Consider the following 26,289-nt stretch of genomic DNA (forward strand, 5'->3'; position numbering starts at 1 on the left):
CTTGCTGACTATGCTTGTAGGCCAGCAAGAGAAAGAGAGTGAAAGTCCCCCCCCCCTCCTTGCGGACAGGGGACAGAGAGCGAGAAGGTGACTTGCCCCCCTCCTTGCCTGCTGCGCACATGTTGGAAGAGGGTGACTTTGTTTGTCGTTTGCCTGCTGTCGAGATGCTCTTGCTGCTGCGCTGTGCGCCTTCCCTACAGTCCCACGCTGGCTTCGCTTCTTGCACTCAGTGGCTTTGTTTTCTTGCTTCTCTACAGTCCATGTTGCCGACCTGTCGGATTTTCAGCTGTGCCAACTACAGTCCTCTGCTCTACCAACTCGGTGGGGGTGTCCGACCACCCCCACTCCACTGGTCTAACAAAGCCCACACGGCCCACAGGGATTCGAACGTGTACCTTCATAAACGTCAAGCCTTGCAACCATAATGTAGCCGAGACAACCACAGCACATCGCATCCACCGGTAATGCAATATGCAGGAGCTTTCCGCCTTGCAAGGAAGCAGTCAAGGCTTGGCAATTGCGGCTCCTTATTCCTCCTCCACACACACAGTCGTGCAGAGAGAGAAAGAGATCCTCCTCTCACCACACAAATTTTTTAAAATCAGGATAAGGTTGATTAACTTTTGTGGGCCTTGCCCCGTTCACGTAGCAAAGACGCTCAAGTGGCGAAGATGAGAACCAAGGCTCTCATACCAATGTCACGTTACAATAGCGGCAATACACCAATGATGGACGAGAGCTTTGGATCACCACCCGACCATAGAGAGAATGGGGTTAAGTTTCCCCATTGTCGGGTATAATATACCCGGTTCGCTTGTCGCCTATGTTTTGGTGCGTACTCTCGGAGTCTAGTCGAGCTCCTCGTAACTGCTACGGGCTATGTAACACTTAATAAGCCCATTCCATGTAGACTTTGATATCCTTTCCCTCGCCCCTACCCATGTGATGAGGACGCTCGTCATGCGAGGTCATGAATGACACGCGGGGGATACCGCACGCTCGCAGCCAACGAAGGAGTTGCGGGAGTAGCTTGCATAAGACTTGTAAATGGAGCTGAAAGGGTTTATGGAGTTACAGTTGAACCGGGCCATAGGAGAGCTCACTAAGGGTCCAAGTATTATTTGTCCATGTGGTAAACTCTCTCTCTCTCTCTCCCCAAAATCCCTCTCATTACTACCTGGATTTTATTTCTCTCCGACCTTTTCTACGTTTGTCACGAGGCTTACTTCTTGGTGACTCTGATGGGCAAAGTTCAAAAGTAAAGCTAAAACGTGCGGTTAGGTGAAGGTGTCGGTAGTAGAGCACCATGTTACCTAGGCCTGGTCCCTCCTCTCTCTCTCTCTCTCTCACACACACACACACACCGCGCGCACACAGCACGTACAAATCACGACGGCGCCCCCCGAACCCACCTTCTTGTGTATGCCATTTCTTCGTTTCCCAATCTCCCCGATGCCCCATGCTTTCTCCTGCGGCGTTTGAAACCTCATTCGGTCCCCCCTATTCACCAAGCACAGAAGTTGTAACAGCCCTCTATAGCCTGTGAGCTTCTAAACCCACATTTGCAACTATGAAAGCTAGGTGGGTCTGATTCGGATCGGCGATTTCGTTTGCAATGCGGCCCTTACAGAGCTCCTCTGCGGTCTCGGTCCTTTCAGGGTTGAAGCTTGTGGCCTTGGTGTTGGCATTCGGGCTTGCTATCTACATCCTGGGCCCTCCTTTATCCTGGCAGCTCGCAAGCGGGGTCCCAGATGATGCAGCCACCCTTGCTAACTGCCCTCCTTGTGCGTGCGAGTGTGTCGCAGACGGCGAGTCCATGCTGCTTCCAGGTATGCCTTGCAGACATTCTAATGAAATGACTTTTGATCTTGCTTTAGCTCTGGATGGTGTGCTACTTTCTTGGTCTTTGATATTAACAAATTATAATTCACAATTCGTACATTTACTTGCTAAGAGAAAAGGATTATCTAAGGCAAGACTTTTTGCTTTAAGCAAATATTTACAGTTAGGTCATGAATGTCTTTGCAAGTGAAATTGTCTTACATCTGCGACGATCATGATCCAGTATGGCATGCAGTAGTATGCTTCAAATCTCTCTTGCTTTTATTTTTGATATTTTCCTTTTGAGAGAATTCACAGAAATAATCGGAAATGAAATTGTCTGAATAGTTGTGAAATGACGTTGGAGTATGATCTGGAAACGAAGCCAACAGGCTCTTGTCCGAGTGGTTTATCTCAGCTGCCAGCTCCCTTTAGACGATTTTGAGTTCAAACCTTGGCACCTTGGCTATGTGTGTAGGATTTTGGTGACGCTTCAGGAGAATTATAGACGGTAGAAATGAACCGTAGTATGCGGCAGGTTGATTATTTAGTAGAGTCTGATTGATGAGTCTTTTTTTTTTTTTGGAAAAGATCCTTCTATTTGTTAATAAAAAGGGCTAAATACAAACACGCTTCCATGTATGGGATGTGAAACAAATAATTAAGAGGTGGAGAGAGATGCACTTCTCCTTTCGCTGGCCACTCTATGAGGAGAAGGTTATCTCATACAGGGCCAAGTGGGGATCACCATCTCTAGCGGTGAGAAAAGGGCAAGGCTGCCAGAGCCTCAAGAAAGCTTCGCGCCGCTTCCGCATGCGGTCAAAACATCCCTGTAACTTTTCCCATTGACCGTGGAGGGTATGGATAATGTCGAGCCAAATGCTCCCAATGCATTCCATTGGCAGAGTGTGGGTACCCTCGATGGCTTTGCTGCATCTAGCTCTCCATATATGCCATGTTACAATGCTACTGCAAATCTCCCATCTTTGACATGAGCCCCGTCTCCAGTGGTCAGTAGATGGGGATGTGATTGGTATTGCTGAAATGCGGAGGTGGGAGACCCAAAGGGCTAGCCCCCCACCATCCTCCTCATAAGCCTTGATAACCTCAACCTTTATGGCCTAGGCGATATTGCCCCATGTAATGATACGGGTCGCAGTCCTGTCCATCGGGAAGTTGCGGGGAATTTGCTGCCAAACTTGCTAAGCCTTGTCCTTTGCTCTGATATGTATGCAACTGATACAATCTTGGTACAATATGATATGGATGATTATAAGATCGTCCTCTCTTATCCTCACAATGCATGTGTCATCCTCAAAGCTAAAAAAAATTGCGTTTAGCAAAAGAGGAGAGTGGCATCAAATTGTTCTTTATTTGAGGCATGTAACAACACATCTGCAATATATAGATTTGGACCATACACTTGTTAGCATACTCTAACCAATGTTCTAGACTCGATATGAAGGGGTTTGTAAAAATCCGGAATCACAAGCACTAGTCCTGAAATGAGCTTTTCCTTCAACAAATAGCAGGCCTCTTTTAACACAATCAAAGCATTTGTAAGGGCAAAAGGTGTCTCCAAATACTCATCAAGTTTGAAGATTGTTTTGAAGACTATTTTGTGGATGTACTGTGGTTGAATGTGAATCCGATGATATCCACTCTTCAAATCTATCCTTCTGAAGAAAGTTGAGTCTTCTAACATTGTCAATCCTTGGTATCGAAAACCGATTCATGACCATGATCTTGTTCAAGGCCGTGTTATCGCACATCCTATAAGATCCATCTTTCATACTCCTTTGGGGATGGTGGAGATGCACCTTCCGCATCACATGAAGACAACAAATCTTCAAGGCTTCACTTAGCCAGTCACATTCTAAGCAAAAGCACCACTCAAAAGTTCCCTTGGAGCTTGCATACACCATTCTGCCACTATTGGTCGTTACATGAGCATGCCATGTAAACGCCTTGCACACTTTGCGGCTTCTTTATGAAATCATTGTGTATCTAATTGGGTGTGTATGCTTTGTGTCTTTGTTCCACATGCTTTGTCTCCACCGATCAAACTATAATAGAAGCGTAATAATTCAGCAAAGAACTTTAACAAATCTGAAATTTCTTCTTAAATAGATTAGCAAAGATTAATGTAATAGTTTGAGGAGAGAAGAGAATAGACAAGAGTGTTGAGCAAGGAACATGTGACATGCAATGCAAGCGGTTCTTTTGGATCTACACTTAGTACTGTGAGAGTTCCTTGCTAACACTCGCTTTAACTTGAACTTGGGACTTCAACAAAACACAAAGAACACTTCAGAAAGAGAAATGAGAGATGGACATTGCATTGGGTCCCAACTAACCCTCTCAAGGCCCCTTATCCCGTTACCGGAAAAGTGTACAGCTTGGCTATACCTGATGCTTGATGACCGTACTTGAAGTGAAGCCTTCCTTGGATGGAACCTTCAAAGAGAAGTAGAGTTGATCTCCAAACTACCACACCATGCTTTCTTTTATAGGCACTCCACAAAAGGAAGTGTGTTGATGTTGACTCCATGTGCTTTTTTTTAATTTATAAAAAGTGAACTCCCAACTTTATTTGCGACAAAAAATGGCATTCTGCTTTTTTTCTTTCTTTTCTTATCTACACAAATTCTTTTCGCTTTTTCTTCATAAATAAAGTGAAGTGCTTTTGCTCAGAATTCACATGTAATTATTATTTAATATTATTAAAATAATAAATGCTTGTCCGGCCTCTTTGTAAAGAGAAATTGAGTCGTCATGAATAAAATAACTTGGGCGTTCTTTTTCAAAATGTGTCCCGCATTAAGTAAAGATTTAATTCATGGATTGCTCTTTTGATGAGCTTATCCATGCGGCACCCGTAAATTAAGTGTTTTTGCCCATCTGGCAGCTTCTTAGGGATTCTCGATTTTATCAGGTCCCATCCCAACTTCATATAATTTTATTTGCAAAATAAATATTAGTCGTCGAAAAATAAAAATAACTAGATTTTGAAAATTTAAAAACTTACCACATGTAAAATAATAAAATAAATTTTATTAGCAAACATTGTGTGTGTTACAAGTGTCCATGGATATTATATTTGGGGAGTGGTCGGGTGACACCAATATCCATTAGGCTGTCACATGTTGAAAATCCAAGCATTCTCCATAGAGCAAAAATAGCACATAAATAAAAATAAAGTGGCACACATAAGTTATGTTTATGCACATGTAAAGATCCTCTTGTTCATGGCTTGATCGTGTTTTACACTGACGATTATTTTTTTACTAGAAATCCAAATGAGTGATTTATTGAGTGGTTTCTGTGATGATCCAGATGCTGAGAAGCGGTTTCAAAAGAAACTTGATGCTTGTGGCCGGGTGACACCAAAATCCATTAGACTGTCACATGTCGAAAATCCAAGCATTGTCCATGGAGCAAAAACAACACAGAAATAAAAATAAAGTGGAACACATAAGTTATGTTTATGCACATTTAAAGATCCTCCTGTTCATGGCTTGATCGTAATATATGTGAGCATCAAGTTTCTTCAAAAATCGCTTCTTAGCATCTGGATTGTCATAGAAACCACTTAGTAAATCACTCATTTGGATTTCTCGTAAAAGAAAATCGTCAATGTAAAATATGATCATCATTTGGCTAGCTAAATTGACTAATTGTCACAATCATCTGGCCATCTCGATAATCATGACCGGCCGACTGATTGAAATAATTGGGCATCTGGCCACTCAATGGACATTTGACATTTCTGCTGCCCATAATGGAATTTTCGGTTCCCTGAGCATCCGGTGCAAAGCCACTCAAAACTGAAACAAGTGTGATTGAGCAAGAAATAATAATATTTATTATATGATCAATTTGTAATACATGTCAAGAGGGTATTGTTACACAAATTTTACTTCTTGGTCAAACAACCATGCTTTTTGGCTTTGACCATCTCTTTTATACATGGTGGGTCATTGCACCATCATTGTGCACCTTCATGTGTCCATTGTCCATGTGCTTTTTGGTGGCTTCTTCGCTTTTCCCAAGAAAAATCAATTCTCTTTGCCTTGTATCGCCGGAGCTCTGATAGAAACTTAGTACACAAACCTTTGTATGAATGTATGCTCTAATGTGTGTGTGTGTGCGTGCGCGTGTGTGGGTGGGGGGTGTGTGTGGGAGCATATATTGATACCAAGTTCTGCGCCCACTATTGGGCATTGATGACGTTGTGAAGGGAGGCGGAGAGACACGGAACACCTCTATAGCAATGCCTTTCCACAGTTCGGATTACACACCAACATCAAGAAAAAGGGGCACCAGTCAACTACTCAGTGAGCTGACACAACATTTAACATCTTAAGCATGAAACTTTGTCTCTACCCTCATTCAATTTTCTAAGCAACTGGAGGAAGCCTACATACATTTGATCAAGACATGCAAGGGGAGATGGGCACATCAACATCTGCCACCCTTTACTCAATTGATTCATATGCATATAGGGGTGCACCCTTATTATGAAATAGGCTCACAGCCATAAGCAAAATGATAACCACAGAGAAATGGTAAGAGAACCACTTGACATAAACAAGGTTACATTCCATCAAGTATGAGCTTTCTGCAAAACTTCAGTTTCCCAAGGAAAGACAACATCAGTAAGGAACTTCAATTCTCCAAACCTGGCAAGCAGTGTGTGATTAGGAGACACAATCACTTTATGGTCTTCACTCTGTCTGCTGAAGAAACATACCACCATACATACATATTCTCTCAAACAAAACCAGAGGGCTGTCCTTCTCATACACATGAGCTTTCCACAAAAACAGAGAGCTGGTTATCATATACATGGGTTTTCCAAAGCCACAGAATGGTGATCCTCATATATATATGAGTTATTTCACAAAAAAAAAAGAACACAAACTGGCCAGCCGTCACTTACATACATGGGCTGTCATCATGACAGAAAGCTGCATTCTTTATGCGTGGCACCTTCTCCTCATTCATACAGGTTGCGTTGCAGCTTCTCCTCCCCTCCTACACACCAATATAGAGAGTATTGCGCAGCTTCTCTTGTATACATGTCTGCGCTTCTCCTTGAGAGCTTCTTCCCACAAATAAACGAACACTTCCTCTCACCCAAACTAGGTGCCGTGGGCTGTCTGAGAGTGCTAGAAGACTGCGCCTTCCTACACAAAGGCTACCTTTCTCCTCTCTACACACATGGCTACGCAGGCTATCTGAGAGCATCAGAACACGAGCTCTCCCACACACATTGAAAACTACAGCTTCCCTCCTCCTTTATACACATGGCTGCGCTGCCCGTTCAACCAAGAAAACATTATACTATTCGTAATGTCAGGTTGCCAGAGACCTCACCCCCACCTCCACGCGGCGCTCCTTTGAAAATTGAGGCTAGTTGAAGAATCTTTTGAAGCAATCCAAGGCCACCTTCTATTTTTAGCAAGCCTTGTATTAAATCCCATGGTGACTCTTGCATTCAAGGAAGACTTTGCACCATTTTAATAACATCTTGTGGACCACAAATACCTTTGTTTCCCATGAAATGCCAAGGACCGGTACTGTAGCTGACCTCCTCTAACGGGTCCCTGTTCAGCTTTAAAAAAATAGTGCTCTGCATGCTCACATTATTTGTCAACAAACTTGTCCACATATGATAGTGCTAAAACCTACCTTGTGAAACTGATTCTCATCTCACACCCCTTTCATTTCCCATTTATCAAGGTAAACCAACAACTAACTGTACACATTGCATATTTTTGTTAGATCCGTTCACATGTGGCCTTATACTCCCTTTAGCCCTTGGAGATGGACACCCTTTATTTGTAAATGCCATGCATGAGTGTGTACACATGCCAAGAAAATATTACCAAAAAAATACCTAACAACGTTAGTGGGGATGTCGTAGTATCCAGTCCATACTATGCATGATGGAGTTGATGGTTTATTGTCTTGTGGATGACTACCATGAGGCTATAAATTGCACATTCTTATAAGGTGAATTTGGGCATGTTCTTGGATTCATCTAGGTATATAGATCTCGTCTTCATTCCTTGAGACTTTCTTTGATGTTGGCACTCTCTCTATTGGCCAGCCGCCATCCTATCCATGCGACTAAAGATATTTGGCATTCCTTCCCACAGTTGGGAGCAAGATTGTCTTGTTCATCTTGCTCTTGTAGAAAAGATCTACACCATGCTCTTAGTATGTTTCTTTGGCTTGAATCCTGCAGGGCCGCTCGCCCTTGTGCCATCCATGGTGGCATCTCTTTTGTCGCTGTCACATACACATTGCTGTCCTTGTGTGCAACGTGGACATGCCGCTACTTCAAGGACACTGTAGGAACCCTAGGGCAGTATTTTCGGTGTTTTGTGAACCTTTATGGAGGACTTGCATGACCGGATTATTCCATTAGTTAGCTTTGCATAGTTGCATAACCCTCTTTGTATAGCGATGTTGTACTGGCTGTAGCCGGCGGTTGTTATGCATATGTGGGCTTCCGGTGAGGTCATCATGTACTCTAGAGCATGTAGAAGGCATGGGGAAAGTTTCGTCGGATTCCGAGGACTTTAGCTGGGCATGTGCACGCATTAAAAAACTAAGTTTTTTTAGTTCATTTTATAGGGACTTATGTGGGCTGAAATTTGATTGTTCATTTTTAATGGCAAGTTGGACTAACTCAAAGGAGGTAGGGCAAGGGGCCTAGAGGCCTATATAAAGGGACCTTAGGGGCCATAAGTTGACATCTTGCAAGGGGCTGAGAGTGCGCCAAGGAGAAGAGAGACTTGTGGTGTAGGGCAGCAGAGGAAGGTACCTGCGTTTTTCTCTTTAGAGGCTGCATTCTCTGCACTTTTGGTTGCTCATAGGGGCGACTAGAGGAAGGCAAGGTCAGGGCCAATAGGGGCTGCTCATAGGTTATCAAGGGGGCGCCACAACAGGGGCTGATTCCAGCCTTTTGCAAGCATTAAGGAGGGCTGTAGACAGCAGAAAACAGTGGCGTTTTTGGAGCTTGGGAAAAAGGGGAAGAAGGCTAGAATAGAGAGCGACCAAGGAGGGCTGAAGGGCAGAGGTTTGGAGGGCTGAAGGGGGCTGGACAACAGGCTGTTTGCAGCCACACATCGCCATCGGAACCATCCAAGGAAGGCTCATCTTCAACTACGGTAGTCAAGCATCAAGTTCATTAGGTATCGCCAAATTGTACACATTGACAAGTGCAATAAGAAAACAAATACTATTCAGGTAACGGGATAGGGGGCCCTTGAGAGGGTTAGTTGGGACCCAATGCAGTGTCCATCTCTCTTCTCTCTTTCTCAAGTGTTCTTTTGTGTTTGCTGAAGTTCAAGTTCAGGAAGTGTTAGCAAGCCAACTCTCACGGTACTAAGTGTAGATCAGCAGAAAACAGTGGCGTTTTTGGAGCTTGGGAAAAAGGGGAAGAAGGCTAGAATAGAGAGCGACCAAGGAGGGCTGAAGGGCAGAGGTTTGGAGGGCTGAAGGGGGCTGGACAACAGGCTGTTTGCAGCCACACATCGCCATCGGAACCATCCAAGGAAGGCTCATCTTCAACTACGGTAGTCAAGCATCAAGTTCATTAGGTATCGCCAAATTGTACACATTGACAAGTGCAATAAGAAAACAAATACTATTCAGGTAACGGGATAGGGGGCCCTTGAGAGGGTTAGTTGGGACCCAATGCAGTGTCCATCTCTCTTCTCTCTTTCTCAAGTGTTCTTTTGTGTTTGCTGAAGTTCAAGTTCAGGAAGTGTTAGCAAGCCAACTCTCACGGTACTAAGTGTAGATCAAGAAGAACCGCTTCCGTTGCATGTCACATTGGTATCAAGGCTTTGTCTTTGGTACGAGCTGAGAGTGCTAACAATTTTTTTTTCTGAGTTGTGGTTGATTTTTAGGCCCGGAGGATCACCCCACCTTACGTGCACCCCTCATCTGATGGAGAAAGCAGTCTTCCGCAAGAACATTACGAGGTGCATCGACCAGACCGTAGGAAAAAGCAATCATCTTTCGGGATAGATGTGTGCCTACGGGAGGATTGGTTTGTTGCACATTGGTGCCTCTGTGGGGTCTCCCACACTTGAGCAAGTAAGTACAGTGCATGGTGTTCACCTCCAATGGGATAGACACCCGCACAACCATGGAAGAAGAACGTGTTTTGGATGAAGAAATTCAGCCCGAAACGGTAGTAGAGGAGGATGTAGAAACACCCTGGTCTTTCAAGATCATGGCTAATATCCTCAGAATCCTTGCCATTTCGCCTGTGCCTAGTTTGCCTCGTGCTAGTGTTCCAGCCATGGATCCTAATCTTCAAGGTATGTTGGATATGATTAAAAGCATGATGGAGTTGCAGATGAGAGATCATCTCTCTTGAGCAGCCAAGGAGGAGCAAGATCGGCAAGAGCGTTTGGCCCGAGAAGCAAGAGAGGAGCAAGAACTGCTCTTTCAAGAAGCTAGAGCGGAGCAGCGACGTTATTGGGAAGCCTGAGAAGCGGCCCACAAGGAGGAAAGACAACGAGATCGAGAGCTTATGCTAGTGGTGCTCAGGGAAGCCCGAGCTTCCAAGGAGGACCGATCAGAATCATCGTTGGCATCACCAGTTGAGCTCCAGGAGCTCGTTAAAGCAATCATAGCGGCAACGAAGTCTGTCTACCAACTCGAGTTCTACACCATTCAACGAGAAGATCTAGTTTAGCAAGTATGGTGGTAAGATGGATGCTACTGTTGTTCATTCTTGGATTCATCAATTTTTGTCCTATTTTGCCATGGTTAAAAGGAACGACAATTAGAAAGTGCTTCTTGCATCTATGCATTTGTTAGGAGATGCTATTATCTGGTATCATGAGTGGGAAAGTGCTTCTTGCATCTATGCATTTGTTAGGAGATGCTATTATCTGGTATCATGAGTGGGTAGACAAGAGAGTAGTTGCACATAGTAGTAGTCTTGCATTAGTGTATGTATGGGATGAGTTTGTAGAAGACGTAAAGTCCAGGTTTTTGCCACCTCAGTACTTGGACCATCTTGCTGACGAGTTCAGAGGTCTTAAGCATAATGGTTAGCCGGTCTTGACATATGCAAATAGAGTTATCCAATTACGGGTACAGTTGCGTAGGTCGGTTGCAAATGAGTGCTATTGTACTTAATATTAAGATCTACTCCGGTAGCACTTTGCGTGCTAAGTTAGTTGGGGACAAGCCTAGCTTAACCCTAGAAGAGAGGGTCCGTCAGGGGCTTTTAGGTGGCAAGTTGACCAAGGAAGAGATTAAGCAATACAAGAAGGATAACCGATGTTTCTCTTGTCATGTAGTAGGCCATTCTAAGCACAATGCCCTAAGAATGTCAACAGTGAGTCTGGTGTAGATTAGGCTCCGTCTAGTAGTAGTACACCAGTAGTAGGGTCTAAAGTCACGAGGTCTAAAGCTCAACAGACTAGGGATCGAACCCCAATCAAGGTTGAAGCTAAGTGGGAGGGGTCTCACCCACTGTCCACATTGGCGTGCTTTAGAGTACACCCGCTCGTCTAGGTGGTGGTGGGTATTGTGTGGTTATGAGTCGGTCACGGGATTTAGTTGAGGAGCTAAGTAAGTCCCAGTTGTTTAAAGCTAGGGGACATGTGAATGATTAAAGTAAGTCCCGGTTCACTTTGATTGTGGTAGTACTGAGGATGTAGTTTCCGAGAGAGTAGCTTAGAGAGCTAAGTTGGAGACGGTACCCATAGATAGACACGTGTCAGGTTTTGCATCAAGCATGAGTCAAGAAGTTAAGTTTTTAGGTAAGAACACTTGAGATGCTGGGAACATACTCCTCCTGCAAACACTCAATGTATCCACCAACAAGACTATTGCAATACATGACATTAGATTCCCAATTAAGTGTCGGCGAAAATTCACGGAACCACTTCAACCCTAGGATAACATCTACCCCCATTATATGTGCAACTATGTAATCTCGGCTAAACTTATTTTTCTTGATATTTAACAATGTATGCACACGGTGTTTTCGACATCGGCTCAGGAGTTTAGGGAAGTTTTGTCTTTGTCAGTTAGTGCTAGTCAGGTTGCTAGTCTTTTGCATGCCCATGTGCATGAGTATTTATCTACTCATAAGGGGGTATGTGTAGCAAGGACATTGATTGCTCAAACGAGGAGATGGCATAGGAGACAAAGGGCATGATGGAGATGGTTGAAGGCAAGTAGAGGAATCGAAAAGTCCCGATCAGTTCCAAGCAGTAGATAGTAGCAGCCAAGGTCAAGTAGAAGCATCCGAGATATTGGTATGGAGACCAAAGTGGCGACCTCAAGGTCGTGACAAGGTGAAGGATCCGGCGTTGTTGATGGCTTCATCAGCAATACCCCCATCAACAAGTTAAGCAGGAGGGAATGCCACGTGCACATTCCTGTCCTTGTGTGCAACGTGGACATCCTGCTGCTTCAAGGACATTGTAGGAACCCTAGGGGAGTATTTTTGGTGTTATTGTGAGCCTTGCTCATATTGGGCATAGTGTTCTTGTTCCCTTTTGTATCCTTCTTTATCTTCCCGTCCCCACCAACGACTCTGCAGCAAAGTCTTGAGAAAGTCATCATCCATTGCCTTTGAACTCATGATATTGTTTTGCTGTTTTCTCTGTTGTAATCAACCCAAAAACCCTAACGTTAGAGTTCTACATGCTTTCTAAACTCCCTAGAATCATGCTAGGTTGAAATCTAGACTTTCTAGTACTATACTATGCTGAAAATGAGCAAAAAGCTGATGCAAAAATGCAAACCCTAATTTTTCTTGTAAGCCCTAAAACGTAAACCCTAATTTCAGAAACCCTAATTTAGCATGCACCAAACATAAGCTAAGGGTTGCCCTAGGATGACCTAAGCTCTAATACCTGCGTTGCGGAAGCGTGTTCATGATTAACGCTATGCAAAGAAGGTTAACGCTAATCCTTTGTTTAGCAAAGACACAGAAGAGAAGGAGAGAGAGACCTAATCTACTATATATTGCCAAAACATGCTATATATACAATGATCTTGCTGATTCACAGCTTCATGATGCATACCAAAGATCCATGCAATCCTCTACTTGCAATCGGACAAGAGAAGCTCCTGTTGATCCACCACTATCCTTGTTGCCTTGCAGATAAATGGATCCTATTGATCTTTGAATGATGATTCTAATGAATGCCTAATGATCCTATTTATATGAATTCGTAATGAAGTCGGTTTTGTCTATTTTATCCACAAAACATTGTCCAAAAAAACATATTTTGTGTCCAAACTATGCCCAAAAGGTGTCCCAACCATTGGGCTATGTCTTGGGCACTTCCCGGAGCCTATAAGGGTGCAAAATCCAATCTAAATCTGCCCCTAAATCTGCTAATGAGAATATCCATGTCTATGAGCATCGGGATTAACGGATGCACATGATAGTTTGAGGGATGTAGACAGCAAAAAACAGTGGCGTTGGGAACAAGGGGAAGAAGGCTAGCATAGAGGGAGACCAAGGAGGGTTGAAGGGCAGAGGTTTGGAGGGCTAAAGGGGGCTGGACAGCATGCTGTTTGTAGCAACACATCGCCATCGGAACCATCAAAGGAAGGCTCATCTTCGAGTACTGTAGTCAAGCATCAAGTTCATCAGGTATCGCCAAGTTGTGCACATTGAGAGGTGCAATAAGAAAGCAAACACTATTCTGGCAATGGGATAGGGGGCCCTTGAGAGGGTTAGTTGGGACGAAGGTAACAGATTGCACAGGAAGAAACCTTGTCTTTAGATCTCGGATGAACATGCGGGTGGAGGTTCTTGTTCATGCTCTTCCCGAACATGGTTCGGTTTGACATGTTTGCAAAGTTTTGGGACTACAAGACGTCTTCCAACTTGCCTTGGATGCGAAGCATGTGTTCGGTCACCTCAGTAATTCTAGGTGAACTGTGTTCGTTTATTTTCTGGCGAACATTGTTAACTTCCTCTTTAACATGCGTGCTCATTGCTGATTAAATGGCTAGTCAATCTTGGATGATGGCAAAGATGTACTCCATGGAAGCCATGATCAAGATGATGAAGGCTTATGCAATGCAAGAAAAGATCCGGGTGGAACGGGGAAAGACTTTATGCTATGATACCAATGAGGTCTTTTCTCTGCTTTCCATTGCCCTTAAGCATGTCCAAGTGAATGTTTTGAAAAGCAAGTACTAGACCACTCACTCTCACTAAATAATGTGCTTTTGATAACTAACAGCATTCATGCTGTGCCTGCATTTAGATAATAGTGCATCCTATCACTAACCAAAACCTGAACGGAAATAGTTATTGTCACCAGCCTGGACATTTTGCAGTATGACAGGGGTCTGGTGGACTCCAGGATGTCTAAATATTTGGAAAGTACAAGCTTTGGGAATGGGGGACTATCCTAGAATACAAAGGACCACACTCCTAAAATTTAGGAGAGTTGCTATTTTTGGCCCAACTCTGATGGAAATTCTGTTCGCATCATTACATCTGGAATTGAGCAGATACCAAGAGTTGGCAAAGTGCCTATGACAGAATGTCTACTAGTTGTCTACTAGTTGGGATATTTTTAGAGGTAAGGTTTATGGAAAGACCCATCTCTTAGATTGTTACATGTGGTAAGAAAGTGGACCAAAGTGAGACAAGTGGCCTGACACTTGTTAGAAAGTGGATCAAAATGACACAAGTGGTCTCACACTTGTCACTTTAGCTTTTGTGTGGCTCTCCACTTGTCATCATAGCCTTCTCTTTCCATTTTCACTCATGGGAGCCCCAAATCTATAAATTGGAGCCCTCTCTTCATTAATGGAGGCTCTCTTGCTGCACACTAGCCTCTGCCACCGTTACAGGCTGCCCTAATGATGGCTACTCTCTTTCTCTCTCTCTCTTGAAGGCTGCCCATGAGGTTTCCATCGTGAAGAAATACTGAAGGCAAGGGTATTTAATCATTTATTATGATTTTCAGCATTTGTACTTGTTGTACTAGCCCTTGTACCTACTGTACCAGCCATTGAACCGGCTGTACCAACCATTGTACCAGTTGTACCAGCTTTTGTACTTGTTTTACCAGCCACTGTGCCTGCTGCACTAGTCATTGTACCTGTTGTACCATCCACTGTACCGGTTGTACCAACCACTATACCAGCCACTGTACCTGTTGTACCGGTTGAATGGAGCGTTGTACTTGCTGTACCAGCTCTATTGCATGAAGATCCGTGGTTTTTGGGGAAGAATCAGTACCCACATGGAGGTATATGGATTATATTATTGGCTCGGCAATTCTACAGCCTATGTTCCGGCTTGGATGCCTCGTGTTGGGCTGTGTTATGGCATTTGTATATGGATAATCCGGCATCTCCCGTGGGGAGAGTAAGGCCCTCAAAGCTTGTACGTGATATTATTCTCCTTGGGTAATAAAATACTCCAAGGGGGGGGGGGGGGGGGGGGGGGGGGGGGGGGGGGGGGGGGTCTGCCCATTCCGGCCTCTATGCGGTGTCACACGGGCAAGCTTCATTTTCAGCATTTGTGGATATTTTGTCCAGCTTTTATGTTTTATGCAAAGTGATGATGGATATGTGGTAAGGCTGTGGCCATGTTTAAATGTTTTAATATACTTTGATGGTATCGACAAGTGTGTAAAGGCCCTAGTCCCCCGAGCACCCGCCGCGAGTTTCATTGGTATCATTGCATAGCCTTCCTTGGAAGCGGAGGCTTCCTTTTATCAATAAGAAAGAGAAAAGATCTCAAGTGGGGACCACACTTACCATCATTGCTATTAAGCATGGCCAGCCACTTCAGAGCCTATGAAGCAAGAGCATGAGCAATAGACAACTTGATCTAAGGATTTATGAATTCACAAAATTTATCTTAGAAGTATGGAGTTGGCTTTATGTGCACACGTTTAGCACTCTTTCCAATAGACAACTTGGTCTAAGGATTTATGAATTCACAAAATTTATCTTAGAAGTATGGAGTTGGCTTTATGTGCACACGTTTAGCACTCTTTCCATATGGATATTGTGGATTATATTATCAAGCTTACAAGCAAGCTATATGGAGATATATCTCAGGATATCTTAAGGATATGGTGACGAGATATTTCTTTTGGCTTCATGACCAACCTAGCAAAGAAAAGCTAAGTATACTTTGAGTTTGCAAAGTTGGTGCTTTTGCTATTTACTATGAAGTGTTTTTGATGTTCACTAATCCTTGTATAGCTATGCAAGGAGAAAGGTGGTGTTGTTTGCCTTGAGATGGTTTCAGGGAAACATTGTTTATGGCTCCCTTTAATGGGATGAATTCTTTTCATGGCTCCCTTTATTGGGATGGATTATATCTATGGAGATTTCTTTCTTGGACGAGATTTATATAGATATTGGGCTTCACAAGTATATTCTAAGGACGAATCTGTCCGAGTTTATAGAGAAGAAATCTTTGGTTATCTCATGGATATGATGCTTTTATGGATAAAGTCCACCTCTACTCCAAGGTATGTGGTTAGCATTGAGTATGTAGTAAGAGTTATGGTATACATGTCTATGGATTCCTAGACTTCTTTTCTAGGGATTTGGATCCATCCTCAGGTTTATGGATTATGTTTATGACTACCTTTTACTAGGATGGATTATTCTTTATGGCTCCCTTTATTTGGGATGCATTGGACTTATGAAACTCATAGTTCACATACCCTGTGTAGTGTTCTCTTGTCCTACGTGCTCTCTTGAAGATTGTTTCTACCTGTGTGGGTGGAACAATAGAGAGGAGATGGAAGGGAACATGGGCACTTCAAAGGGTAGTAACAAGCACAACATACCTTGTGTAGTGTTCTCTTGTCCTATGTGCTCTCTTGAAGATTGTTTCTACTATGTGTGGGTGAAACATTAGAGAGTAGACGGAAGGGAACATGGGCACTTGAGAGGGTAGTGTGAGTTGGTGGCCGAAATGCCTATAAACTATGTGTAGCATAAATGCTTATGGAACGCCAGGCTATCTATGCCTACGAGTGATTGTTTTATCTTGTTACTTGAGTCCACCTCGCATCCAAGGTGTGTGGTCAGAGTACCAACACGGAGTGCACGTGGTAAAGTGGACATGACGCCTGGTTGGCATGAGACTTATGTCTATGCCAAGGGTCATGTGGACCGATGCCTTGTTGGCAGGAGACTTATTTTGTCTCGCCCATTTATTTGGGACATGGATTTATTTATTTTTAAAAGCCATATTAGAATCACTATCTCCCCATACAGAGGCCAAGAGGTTCATTGTTCATCTCACCATGCATGTGGATTCATGTTGGGATTGTGAGAGGACAATTCAATGAACACTCCACCATACACGTGGATTCGTGTTGCGATTGTGGAGTGAGTGTTTCATTGTTTCCACACCATGCTTGTTGATTAGAGTTGGGATTGTATGGGAGAACATGGGAACTGTTAGGATTGGGAGAAAGGATTGCCAGAATTATGGAGAATCAACTTTTCTGTGACCATGGTTTGTGCTCTTGAATGGCACCAGTTTGTGTGCATAGCACATGTTTCTGTGCAAGGCACTAGTTTCTTGTGCATGGCACTTATTTAAGTGTCTTAGCACCTGGTTGGTGATTTTCATTGGCATATGATTATCTCATTGATATTGGTGATTGAGACACAATTGGCTCTTGTGTCTGTGTCTAGCATATCTTCCATGGAATTCTCTCCCATTTATTTTGGGACATGATTTTGATATTGGTATTATGGAGACTTGTTTAGTCTCACCCATTTCTTTGCGACATGGATTCTTAAGCTATATTGGATTTTTGAGACTGTCTTGTCTCGCCCACTTCATGGGACATGATTATATCTTGGATATATGGCTTCAAGCGTAAAGTTGCCGACAACTTCTAAGAAGCTAGGGAGGATGTCACCAGCCTGGACATTTCCCAGTATGAAAGGGGTCTGGTGGACTCTAGGATGTCTAAATTTTTGGAAAGTACAAGCTTTGGGAATGGGAGATTATCCTAGAATACAAAGGACCACACTCCTAAAATTTATGAGAGTTGCTATTTTTGGCCCAACTCCGATGGAAATTCTGTTCGCGTCATTACATCTGGAATTGAGCAGATGCCAAGAGTTGGCAAAGTGCCTATGATAGAATGTCTACTAGTTGGGATATTTTTAGAGGTAAGGTTTATGGAAAGACCCATCTCTTAGATTGTTACATGTGGCAAGAAAGTGGACCAAAGTGAGACAAGTGGCCTGACACTTGTTAGAAAGTGGATCAAAGTGAGACAAGTGACCTCACACTTGTCACTTTAGCTTTTGTGTGGCTCTCCACTTGTCATCATAGCCTTCTCTTTCCATTTTCACGGGAGCCCCAAATCTATAAATTGGAGCCCTCTCTCTTCATTAATGGAGGCTCTCTTGCTCCACACTAGCCTTTGCCATCGTTACAGGCTGCCCTAATGATGGCTACTCTCTTTCTCTCTCTCTTAAAGGCTGCCCATGAAGAATACCGGCTGTCGGGGACTGTTTTGGAGGTTTCCATCGCGAGGAAATACTGAAGACAAGCGTATTTAATCATTTATTATGATTTCCAGCATTTGTACTTGTACTAGTCCTTGTACCTGCTGTATGAACCGGTTGTACCAGCCATTGTATTGGTTGTACCAACATTTGTACTTGTTGTACCAGCCACTGTACCGGTTGTACCAACCACTGTACCTATTGTACTAGCCACTGTACCTCCTGTGCCGGCTGAATGGAGCGTTGTACTTACTGTACCAGCTCTATTGCATGAAGACCGGTGGTTTTTGGGGAAGAATCAGTACCCACACGGAGGTATATGGATTATATTATTGGCTCAGCATTTCTACAGTCTATGTTCCGGCTTGGTTGCCTCGTGTTGGGCTGTGTTATGGCATTTGTATATGGATAATCCGGCATCTCCCATGGGGAGAGTAAGGCCCTCAAAGCTTGTACATGATATTATTATCCTTGGGTAATAAAATACTCCAAGGGGGGGGTCGGCCCATTCCGGCCTCTATGTGGTGGCACACGGGCAAGCTTCATTTTCAGCATTTGTGGATATTTTGTCCAGCTTTTATGTTTTATGCAAAGTGATGATGGATATGTGTTAAGGTTGTGGCCATGTTTAAATGTTTTAATATGCTTTGATGGTATCGACAAGTGTGTCAAAGGCCCTAGTTATCCGGGCACCCACCGCGCGAGTTTCAGTTACCTACATCTCTCATCGTCTCTTATCTCTTTTAAAGCGTGCTTCCACAATTTGAGCCTTATAATTTTAGCTTCTGAATAGAATGGATGGAGTCAAGCCATTCTGAGACATACTTAGCTATTGTGGAGCCTTAGTTATAGTCTCATAGATCTCAGGCTGTAGTGTTTCTTAAAGCACGAATGAGGGGTGTGGGTGTCAAAGTGCGCAGCGGAAAGGAATCCGCATAACAATGAAGATGAAGTGTACATGTCTGCCCCTAGCGTGGGGTGGTCCCCGTAAGTGAGGGCGTGATGGCATACTCCCGTGAGGGAGGACTCGGCCCGTGAGGGCTCTCGTGAGTGAATGAGGGGAGAGAATCGCCGGGCCATATATAGCAGCCTACATACATGGCCGACCCCCTCAAGACAAACCGACCAACATAAAATGGGAAAATAAGGGAGATCAAATGGGTGGCCAACCCACAACCAAGGGCCGAAGCATGAGGGAAAAATAGGTGCTGCCCGGGAACAAACTGGGCGCCCCTGACATACAAAATGGGCATACACCCAGGAGATGAATAATGCTAACACCCCCTCTCAGATCCTGGGGGTGGAACAAGTCTCCAAGGAGCTGGAAGAAAACCCAAACTGCCTGACTGAGATGTCGATCATCTCCCCTTGCAAGTGTACTAACCAAACCGTCCACCTCTTTAGCTGACAACCTCCACCTTGCCATCTCTGCAGAACCTGTATCCAAAGTTTGCCCTTACGGTGATGGAACTACTGCTCATGCACCCCATGAATCACCCAACCACTTGGCATAGGCATAAATGAAAGCTCTTTGGTGTTGACAAAGACACACCCCCGGCTGACAAGCTCCCAATCAACCGGTCACTGTGTCGAAGAAATCAACCATCACAACACCCCGATGCACCCACTGCAGTGAAAAACTGCTCCAGCATCCCGAGAAATCTCAGAGGCATCTACCTGCATCCTCTACGTGAGAAAACTCTGAGGCCATGCATCCCATCTCCAAACTGTTGCTACAACCTGTCGCAAATCTTTGGAACCTGAACCTGTATCTGGAAACCGTGCAAGTACCTGTCTGCCATGGAATGACATTACCCACATCAATCTCTGGTAAACCTGTACTCTCGAGAAACTGTTCAAGACCCTACGGGATGAGCTGCCTTTGTGGCATGAAGTAGGGTGGGTAGGACATGGGCAGCGAGGGTACCTGCATGTACCCCCCGCCGAAGCATCCCCACAAGACCCTGCCTCTTCCATCCCCACGTAGGACAACAGCCGCCTCTGAGTGCACCCTCCAAATATGCTGCAGGGCTGAGAAGCCCTGCCAAATCAGGTCCAAACCTCCAGCAAAAAAGCAGCCTCCGCAGCTGCCCTTCTGCACGTGAACAGTAGCACCAAAAACGCAGATCTTCTCCTTCTCCATCCTCCAGCAGAAAACGCCAGGATCAGCTCCAGAAAACCGCCAGAACTTGGAGCTCTGATACCATGTCAAAGTGCGCAGCGGAAAGCAAGGAACGAGACAACGGCACAGAGAGGAGAGAGAAAAAATCTGCATAACAATGAAGATGAAGTGTACATGTCTGCCCCTAGCGCGGGGTGCCCGTAAGTGAGGGCGTGATGACATACTCCCGTGAGGGAGGACTCGGCCCGTGAGGGCTCTCGTGAGTGAATGAGGGGAGAGAATCACCGGGCCATATATAGCAGCCTACATACATGGCCAATGGTCAGCCTCTGAAAGAAATGTAACAGTTGGGTGAGGCTATCTCAACAGAAAGTATTTGTTTAATGTAAATGCGGCTCTAGGCTTCTCTTATTTTGATCGTTCTTTTATGCCTTTAAAACCTTTTTGTCTATTCAAAGAGGTCCTAATGTGCATGTATGTGCTGTTGTTGTGCAGGGGTTGGGAACACACCATTGTCGGGTATGTACCTTGGTCCTTATTATTGGCTGCATATTTGTTTTATTCAGTTGTTCACTTGTAAGCCCAATACTGGCTATTTTTCCTTTTGCATATAAGCCATGTAAAACAACAGTACTATTTCTCTAGCTCAGCATGTTGAGCTGGCTGGGTACTAGCTCACCTTTGCGGCATTTGCTTGGGGTAATATTGCTCATGCATGCCCCAACCCTGTACCTTGAAATTCATAGACTAGGCACATGGCATGTCAATTTTAAGACAATTACACGATAAGTCTTAAAAAAAAAATGCAGATTGTGACAAGGTGGACCCTTTACTGAAGGAGGATTTGGATAAGAATTCTTTGGAGCTTTTGTCAGAGGAGTTGAAGTTGCAGGACAGTGTGGCTGAGGAAAGTCAGTTACATGCTGATGCGGCACTGTTAGATGCCAAGAAGTTGGCTTCTCAGTATCAAAAGGAGGCTGAAAAGTGCAACTCGGGTATGGAGACTTGCGAGGAGGCCCGGGAGAAGTCAGAGGCTGCTCTGGCAGCTCAGAAGAAGATCTCTATAATGTGGGAGAAGAGAGCAAGGGAACTGGGATGGTGCAACAGAGCTGAGCATCAAAGTTTTTTTGGCAGAATTGGACTAACTTCAGGTGGGCAAACCAGCTCTTTTCTTAGATCTCGAAAGTAGATCTTTGAGTTGTATAAATTGTGGGAAGAGGACATCATTTCTTAGTGCAGGAGGTGCTGTTCTTTGATATTAGTGTATTGTCTATGTGCAACTCCATGGTATTTGTACAAGTAATATTGAGCCTTCATAAATTCGAATTTGCAAGATGTACAAAAGATCAATTGGAAGGCTTATTCACAAATTTTCATAAGCTTGTTATTCTGTCTTTGTTTGTATGTGCACATATGAAAGTATATGACTTATCAAATGTTAAGCGTATTAGGTGATGAGGAGTTAATTAAGCATGTATCATTTCTAAGTGTATATGTATTCAATTAGTCAAGTATATATGCCTGCTTGTTTCGTTGATTAATTTGTCTCCTTTACTTATTATTGTTACTCGCAAGCTCAGATCCTTGGAGGCTTAAGATGGCATATTTTAGGTGATATGAGGGGTTGCCGTGCGTATGTGCATGTGCATGTGCATGGGGTGATGCTGAGGGAAGACTATGCACAATTTCAAGACTTCTAGTGACTGTACAATTTCAAGACTTCTAGTGGAGTATCAAATTTTCTACTTTGGCAACTAGGGTACGAGGAACTACTGCCTACACGATTATGTGACTAGAAAATATAGTATTGCCTTGTTCATGTAAATTTAGTTGCTTATCAATTTAGTTAGTTGCTTGTTTGTCTATCTGCTCGAACGGCTATGGTTTTGCTAATTGCGCAAGCATTCAATGAAGGAGAGCCACTCCAAGCCAGGTCAATGTTGTCCCTCTATACAAGCACACATGCACGCCTGCGTGTACGCACACACACACACGCAATAGAGAACTAACACACATTCTGAGAGAGAGAGAGAGAGAGAGAGATCGAGATCTGCTTGTCTAACTAGTCTTGCCTCTCGCTATACTCTGTACTGTGCTTCTTATTATTCCAGTTGAGGGCACAACGAGTATCGGCTGTCCTAATTACTATAGTGCTGAACATATTTTATTGGTAATTTTAAAGATAGAACATAAGCTTTGGGCTGTTACAATGAGTCTAGTTCTGAGCTGCATTGCCTTGGGCAAGGACCTTTTGTGTGTTGGAATGCATGCTACACTCATCATCCGTGGAATGATTTGTCACCTAAATAGGTTCTTTTGCTTCATCCTTGATTCGTTGAACAGGTTCCTTCTCACGGAGCTGATATGGATTAAAATGTACTGGTTATGTGTAACACTTCAATTTTTTTTGTGAACAAGAGGAGCCTCCATGAGATTCTGCCATATTTGTTAGCATAAAGCTGGATTGTTTTGGGAGGAGAACCTCGTCTAATTATGGATAAAGCTAGATTGATTTTTAGGGTAAAGCTGGATTGTTTTGGGAGGAGAACCTTGTCTAATTATGGATAAAGCTAGATTCCTTGTAGACCTGTAAGTTTACCACTTGCGTTCAAAAGAAAGGGTATTTTCATTACTTCTACTTACACATTTTTATTGACAAAAGGGGTTTAAAGCCTTGAAATAAAAATAAAAGGTATGTTTATTCCAAAGTAGTCAGAAGAAGACTATTAGTCCCTTCCCTCCTCTCGTCTGTTTTCTGTGTAGATCCCATGCGTGTGTAGTACACTCTGGCCAGCAATACACAGATCTGCTCCATCAAAACCCTTGTTTTGCGACAGATCTGTTACAAGAAACCCTACCCTCAGCCTTATTACCATCGTCATGGCCATGGAGAAGTCTTGCTGCCTCTTGCTTCGCTTTGACAAGGGCACCCCGGCCATGGCTAACGAGATCAAGGATTCCCTCGTGTTAGAATATTGTGCATCTCTGTGTATTTTGGGGAATGCCTATTTATGGGTTTTATCCATTTATTCTCCTCTTTAGTAGGTCGTGGGCTGTCGGCCAGCTCTTAGGGGCAGTTGGCCAGCTCCTTGCAGCTCTATAAAAGGGGCCTCCTCATAATCACTTCATCAATCTAGTCATTGCACATTGTACAGCTCCCCTTGCTGGCTATTGCCATTGTAATAAGCTTCACGCTATAAGAAAAGGTGATCTTGTCAACAACAAGCTCTCTCTCTCTGTTTCCTTGTCTATGCTTCCACGAGTGCATACTCCAACATGGTATCAGTCGCTAAGGTACCCGGCTGCCTTCTACTTTGCGATTCTGCTCCTTCCCTCTGCTGCATTTTCTGGCGATCAAAACAGTGGCTGTGTTTCTCATCATAGCTGGGTTTTCTTTCTCCCGGGACCCGAAGGCTTCTCACATCAGCGTTTTCTTGTGCAGGCTGCCCTGCTCCTGTTTTTGGTTGCCAAGCATCAAGGTGCATGCTTCTGTTGGCTGCATTTTTTGCTTCTACATGCATTTACAGCAGTGGTTTGCGGTGTGAAGGCTGTGTTTTTACAGCGTAAGGATTGTTTGTGTAAGAAGGACAAGATCAAGGGCAAGTCTTCATCTCAGAAGAAGGGCAAAGACACGATACAGGACAGTGATTCAGATACTTCTAGTAACTCATCTAGGGCTCCCAGAGCGATTCCGGTTCGGGAGGACCAAGATGTACTTCTCTAGTATACATGATGTTTCCCCCATGTGCTACTAGCCAGAGGAGGCTTGTGGGCGATAGAGGGGGCTGGTAGCAGCTCCATTTATTGGTGCATGGGAACCGTGAGTCGGAGTTCCAAGCATTAAAAATTTGGTGCGGTGTGTCTAGGAACTCATCATCTTAGTCTTGGAGTTCACCACACAGTTGTGTGGCACACAGTTGTGTGGGAATTCGGAGCCAAGCAAAGTTCTTTGTTGTTCGTGGTGGCATTGTGTTTCGAGGAAACAGGTTGGCGGGTGCTCTCTCTGAGGTGATTCCAGTATCTGTAGTACTAGAGGGTCCATGGTTGCATCCTCATCAGATTATCTTTTCAGACTCTTGCACAGTATGAGCTACAGATGGGGTGTTAGAATATTGTGCATCTTTGTGTATTTTGGGGAATGCCTGTTTATGGGTTTTATCCATTTATTCTCCTCTTTAGGTCATGGGCTGTTGGCCAGCTCCTTGCAGCTCTATAAAAGGGGCATCCTCATAATCAATCGAGTCCTTGCACATTGTACAGCTGCCCTTGCTGGCTATTGCCATTGTGATAAGTTTCATGCTATAATAAAAGGTGATCTTGTCAACAAGCGCTCTCTCTCTCTCTCTCTCTCTCTCTCTCTTTCCTTGTCTATGCTTCCTCCTGTGCATACTCCAACACCTCCAGGGCAACGACGTCGTGCGCAAGATCAACACCATGAAGAAGGCCATCATGCTTCTGCTCAATGGCGAGATGGTGCCCCATCTCTTCATCTCCATTGTCAAATATGTGCTTCGTTTTGAAGATCACACCATTCAGAAGCTTCTCCTTGTGTATCTTGAGATCATCGACTAGATGTATCCATCTGGAAAAATCTTGCCAAAGATGATTCTTATCTGTAATAACCTCATAAACAATCTCCAACATCCCAATGAGTACATGCGTGGGGTTACCCTCGGCTTTCTCTCTTGATTGAATGAAGCGGAGCTTATATAGCCTCTGATTTGATCTGTTCTTGCAAATCTCTTGCAGCGACATGTCTTTGTCCGATAAAACGCCATCCTGGCTATCATGTCCATCTATAAGCTCCCTCAGGGAGAGCAGCTGTTGGGGGATGCGTCTGAGCTCATTGAGAAAACCCTTGCCTTTGAGCAGGATCTCTCAGCTTGTAGAAACGCCCTCTTGATGCTCTTTACATGTGTGCAAGACAGGGCAGTGAACTTCTTGTTGAATCACTCGGAGAATTCAATCAGGGCGATCTACTCCAAATGGTGGTGCTTGAGCTCATCAAGAAAGTCTGCAGAGCCAACCCTGCAGAGAAAGAAAAATACGTCAAGATGCCTTTCTTGGCACCCCCAGCAATCAGAGCTGCTGCAAACACTTTTTGTCAGCTGTTGCTATCAATGTGTTTTGAAGGCCTTGTCCAGCCCTAACCTCGACTTAAAAAGGAAGACCCTGGTTATTGCTCTTAAGTTGATCACACCTAGGAACATTGATGAGGTAGTCATGACACTGAAGGACGTCATCAAGACACAAAACAAGGAACTGGAGAGCATCGCCAAATGCTTGTGCAGGCAATACATTTGTGTGCTCTAAAATTCCCTGAAGTTGTTAGCACTGTAGCTCATCTGCTGATGGATTTTCTTGGGGACACCAATGTGGTTTCAACAATGGATGTGGTTTATTTTGTTAGAGAAATCATAGAGACAAATCCTAAGCTTAGGGAATCTATCATCACCATGCCTTGGACACCTTCTACCAAGTACAATCATCCAAGGTCTCTTCATGTGCTCTCTTGGTTATCGGACCATCTGTTTCAAAATCCCAAGGACAGGTGAACAGGGCATCATCACTTCTTCAATTACAATCCACAATTTGAGCTTATCTTGAGCATTGCTATTTAACTACTCCTTGGTTGGTGTTGAGGACTTCACCACACCATTCTTCTCATCAATGGCTTTCTTATGACATTCACTCTGAGTGTGTCTGGCTTTCTTGCAGTATCATCTTCTTCTTTTTGTCATTTGTAGAAGAAGAGGGGTTATTAGAGTCCTTGGCTTTGCCTTTCTTTGATTTTGCAAAGAAAGCTGCATTCTCCTTGTTGCTGC

General features: G+C 44.0%; 1 protein-coding gene and 1 pseudogene across 2 annotated transcripts; both read left to right on the top strand.

Annotated features, from left to right (window-relative positions):
* The first annotated feature begins 1,032 nt into the window (after positions 1–1,032).
* On the top strand, positions 1,033–21,843 carry LOC147629721 (uncharacterized). 2 transcript variants are annotated; one of them, XM_086811257.1, is made up of 4 exons: positions 1,033–1,132; positions 1,659–1,829; positions 20,960–20,983; positions 21,274–21,843. In XM_086811257.1, the coding sequence occupies exons 1-4, from the start codon at positions 1,048–1,050 to the stop codon at positions 21,651–21,653; spliced, it is 660 nt and encodes a 219-aa protein (XP_086667383.1). In that variant the 5' UTR covers positions 1,033–1,047; the 3' UTR covers positions 21,654–21,843. The 2 variants fall into 2 exon arrangements, with proteins under 2 accessions (XP_086667383.1, XP_086667384.1); XM_086811258.1 differs by lacking the exon at positions 1,033–1,132 and having other exon boundaries at positions 1,198–1,829.
* A 1,398-nt stretch (positions 21,844–23,241) lies between these two features.
* On the top strand, positions 23,242–26,020 carry LOC147629722 (coatomer subunit beta-1-like; annotated as a pseudogene).
* The last annotated feature ends 269 nt before the right edge of the window (positions 26,021–26,289 follow it).

This window comes from Cibotium barometz, chromosome 17 (assembly GCF_041138505.1).
Source record: "Cibotium barometz isolate CiBa-2024 chromosome 17, ASM4113850v1, whole genome shotgun sequence".
NCBI classification, from domain to species: Eukaryota; Viridiplantae; Streptophyta; class Polypodiopsida; order Cyatheales; family Cibotiaceae; genus Cibotium; species Cibotium barometz.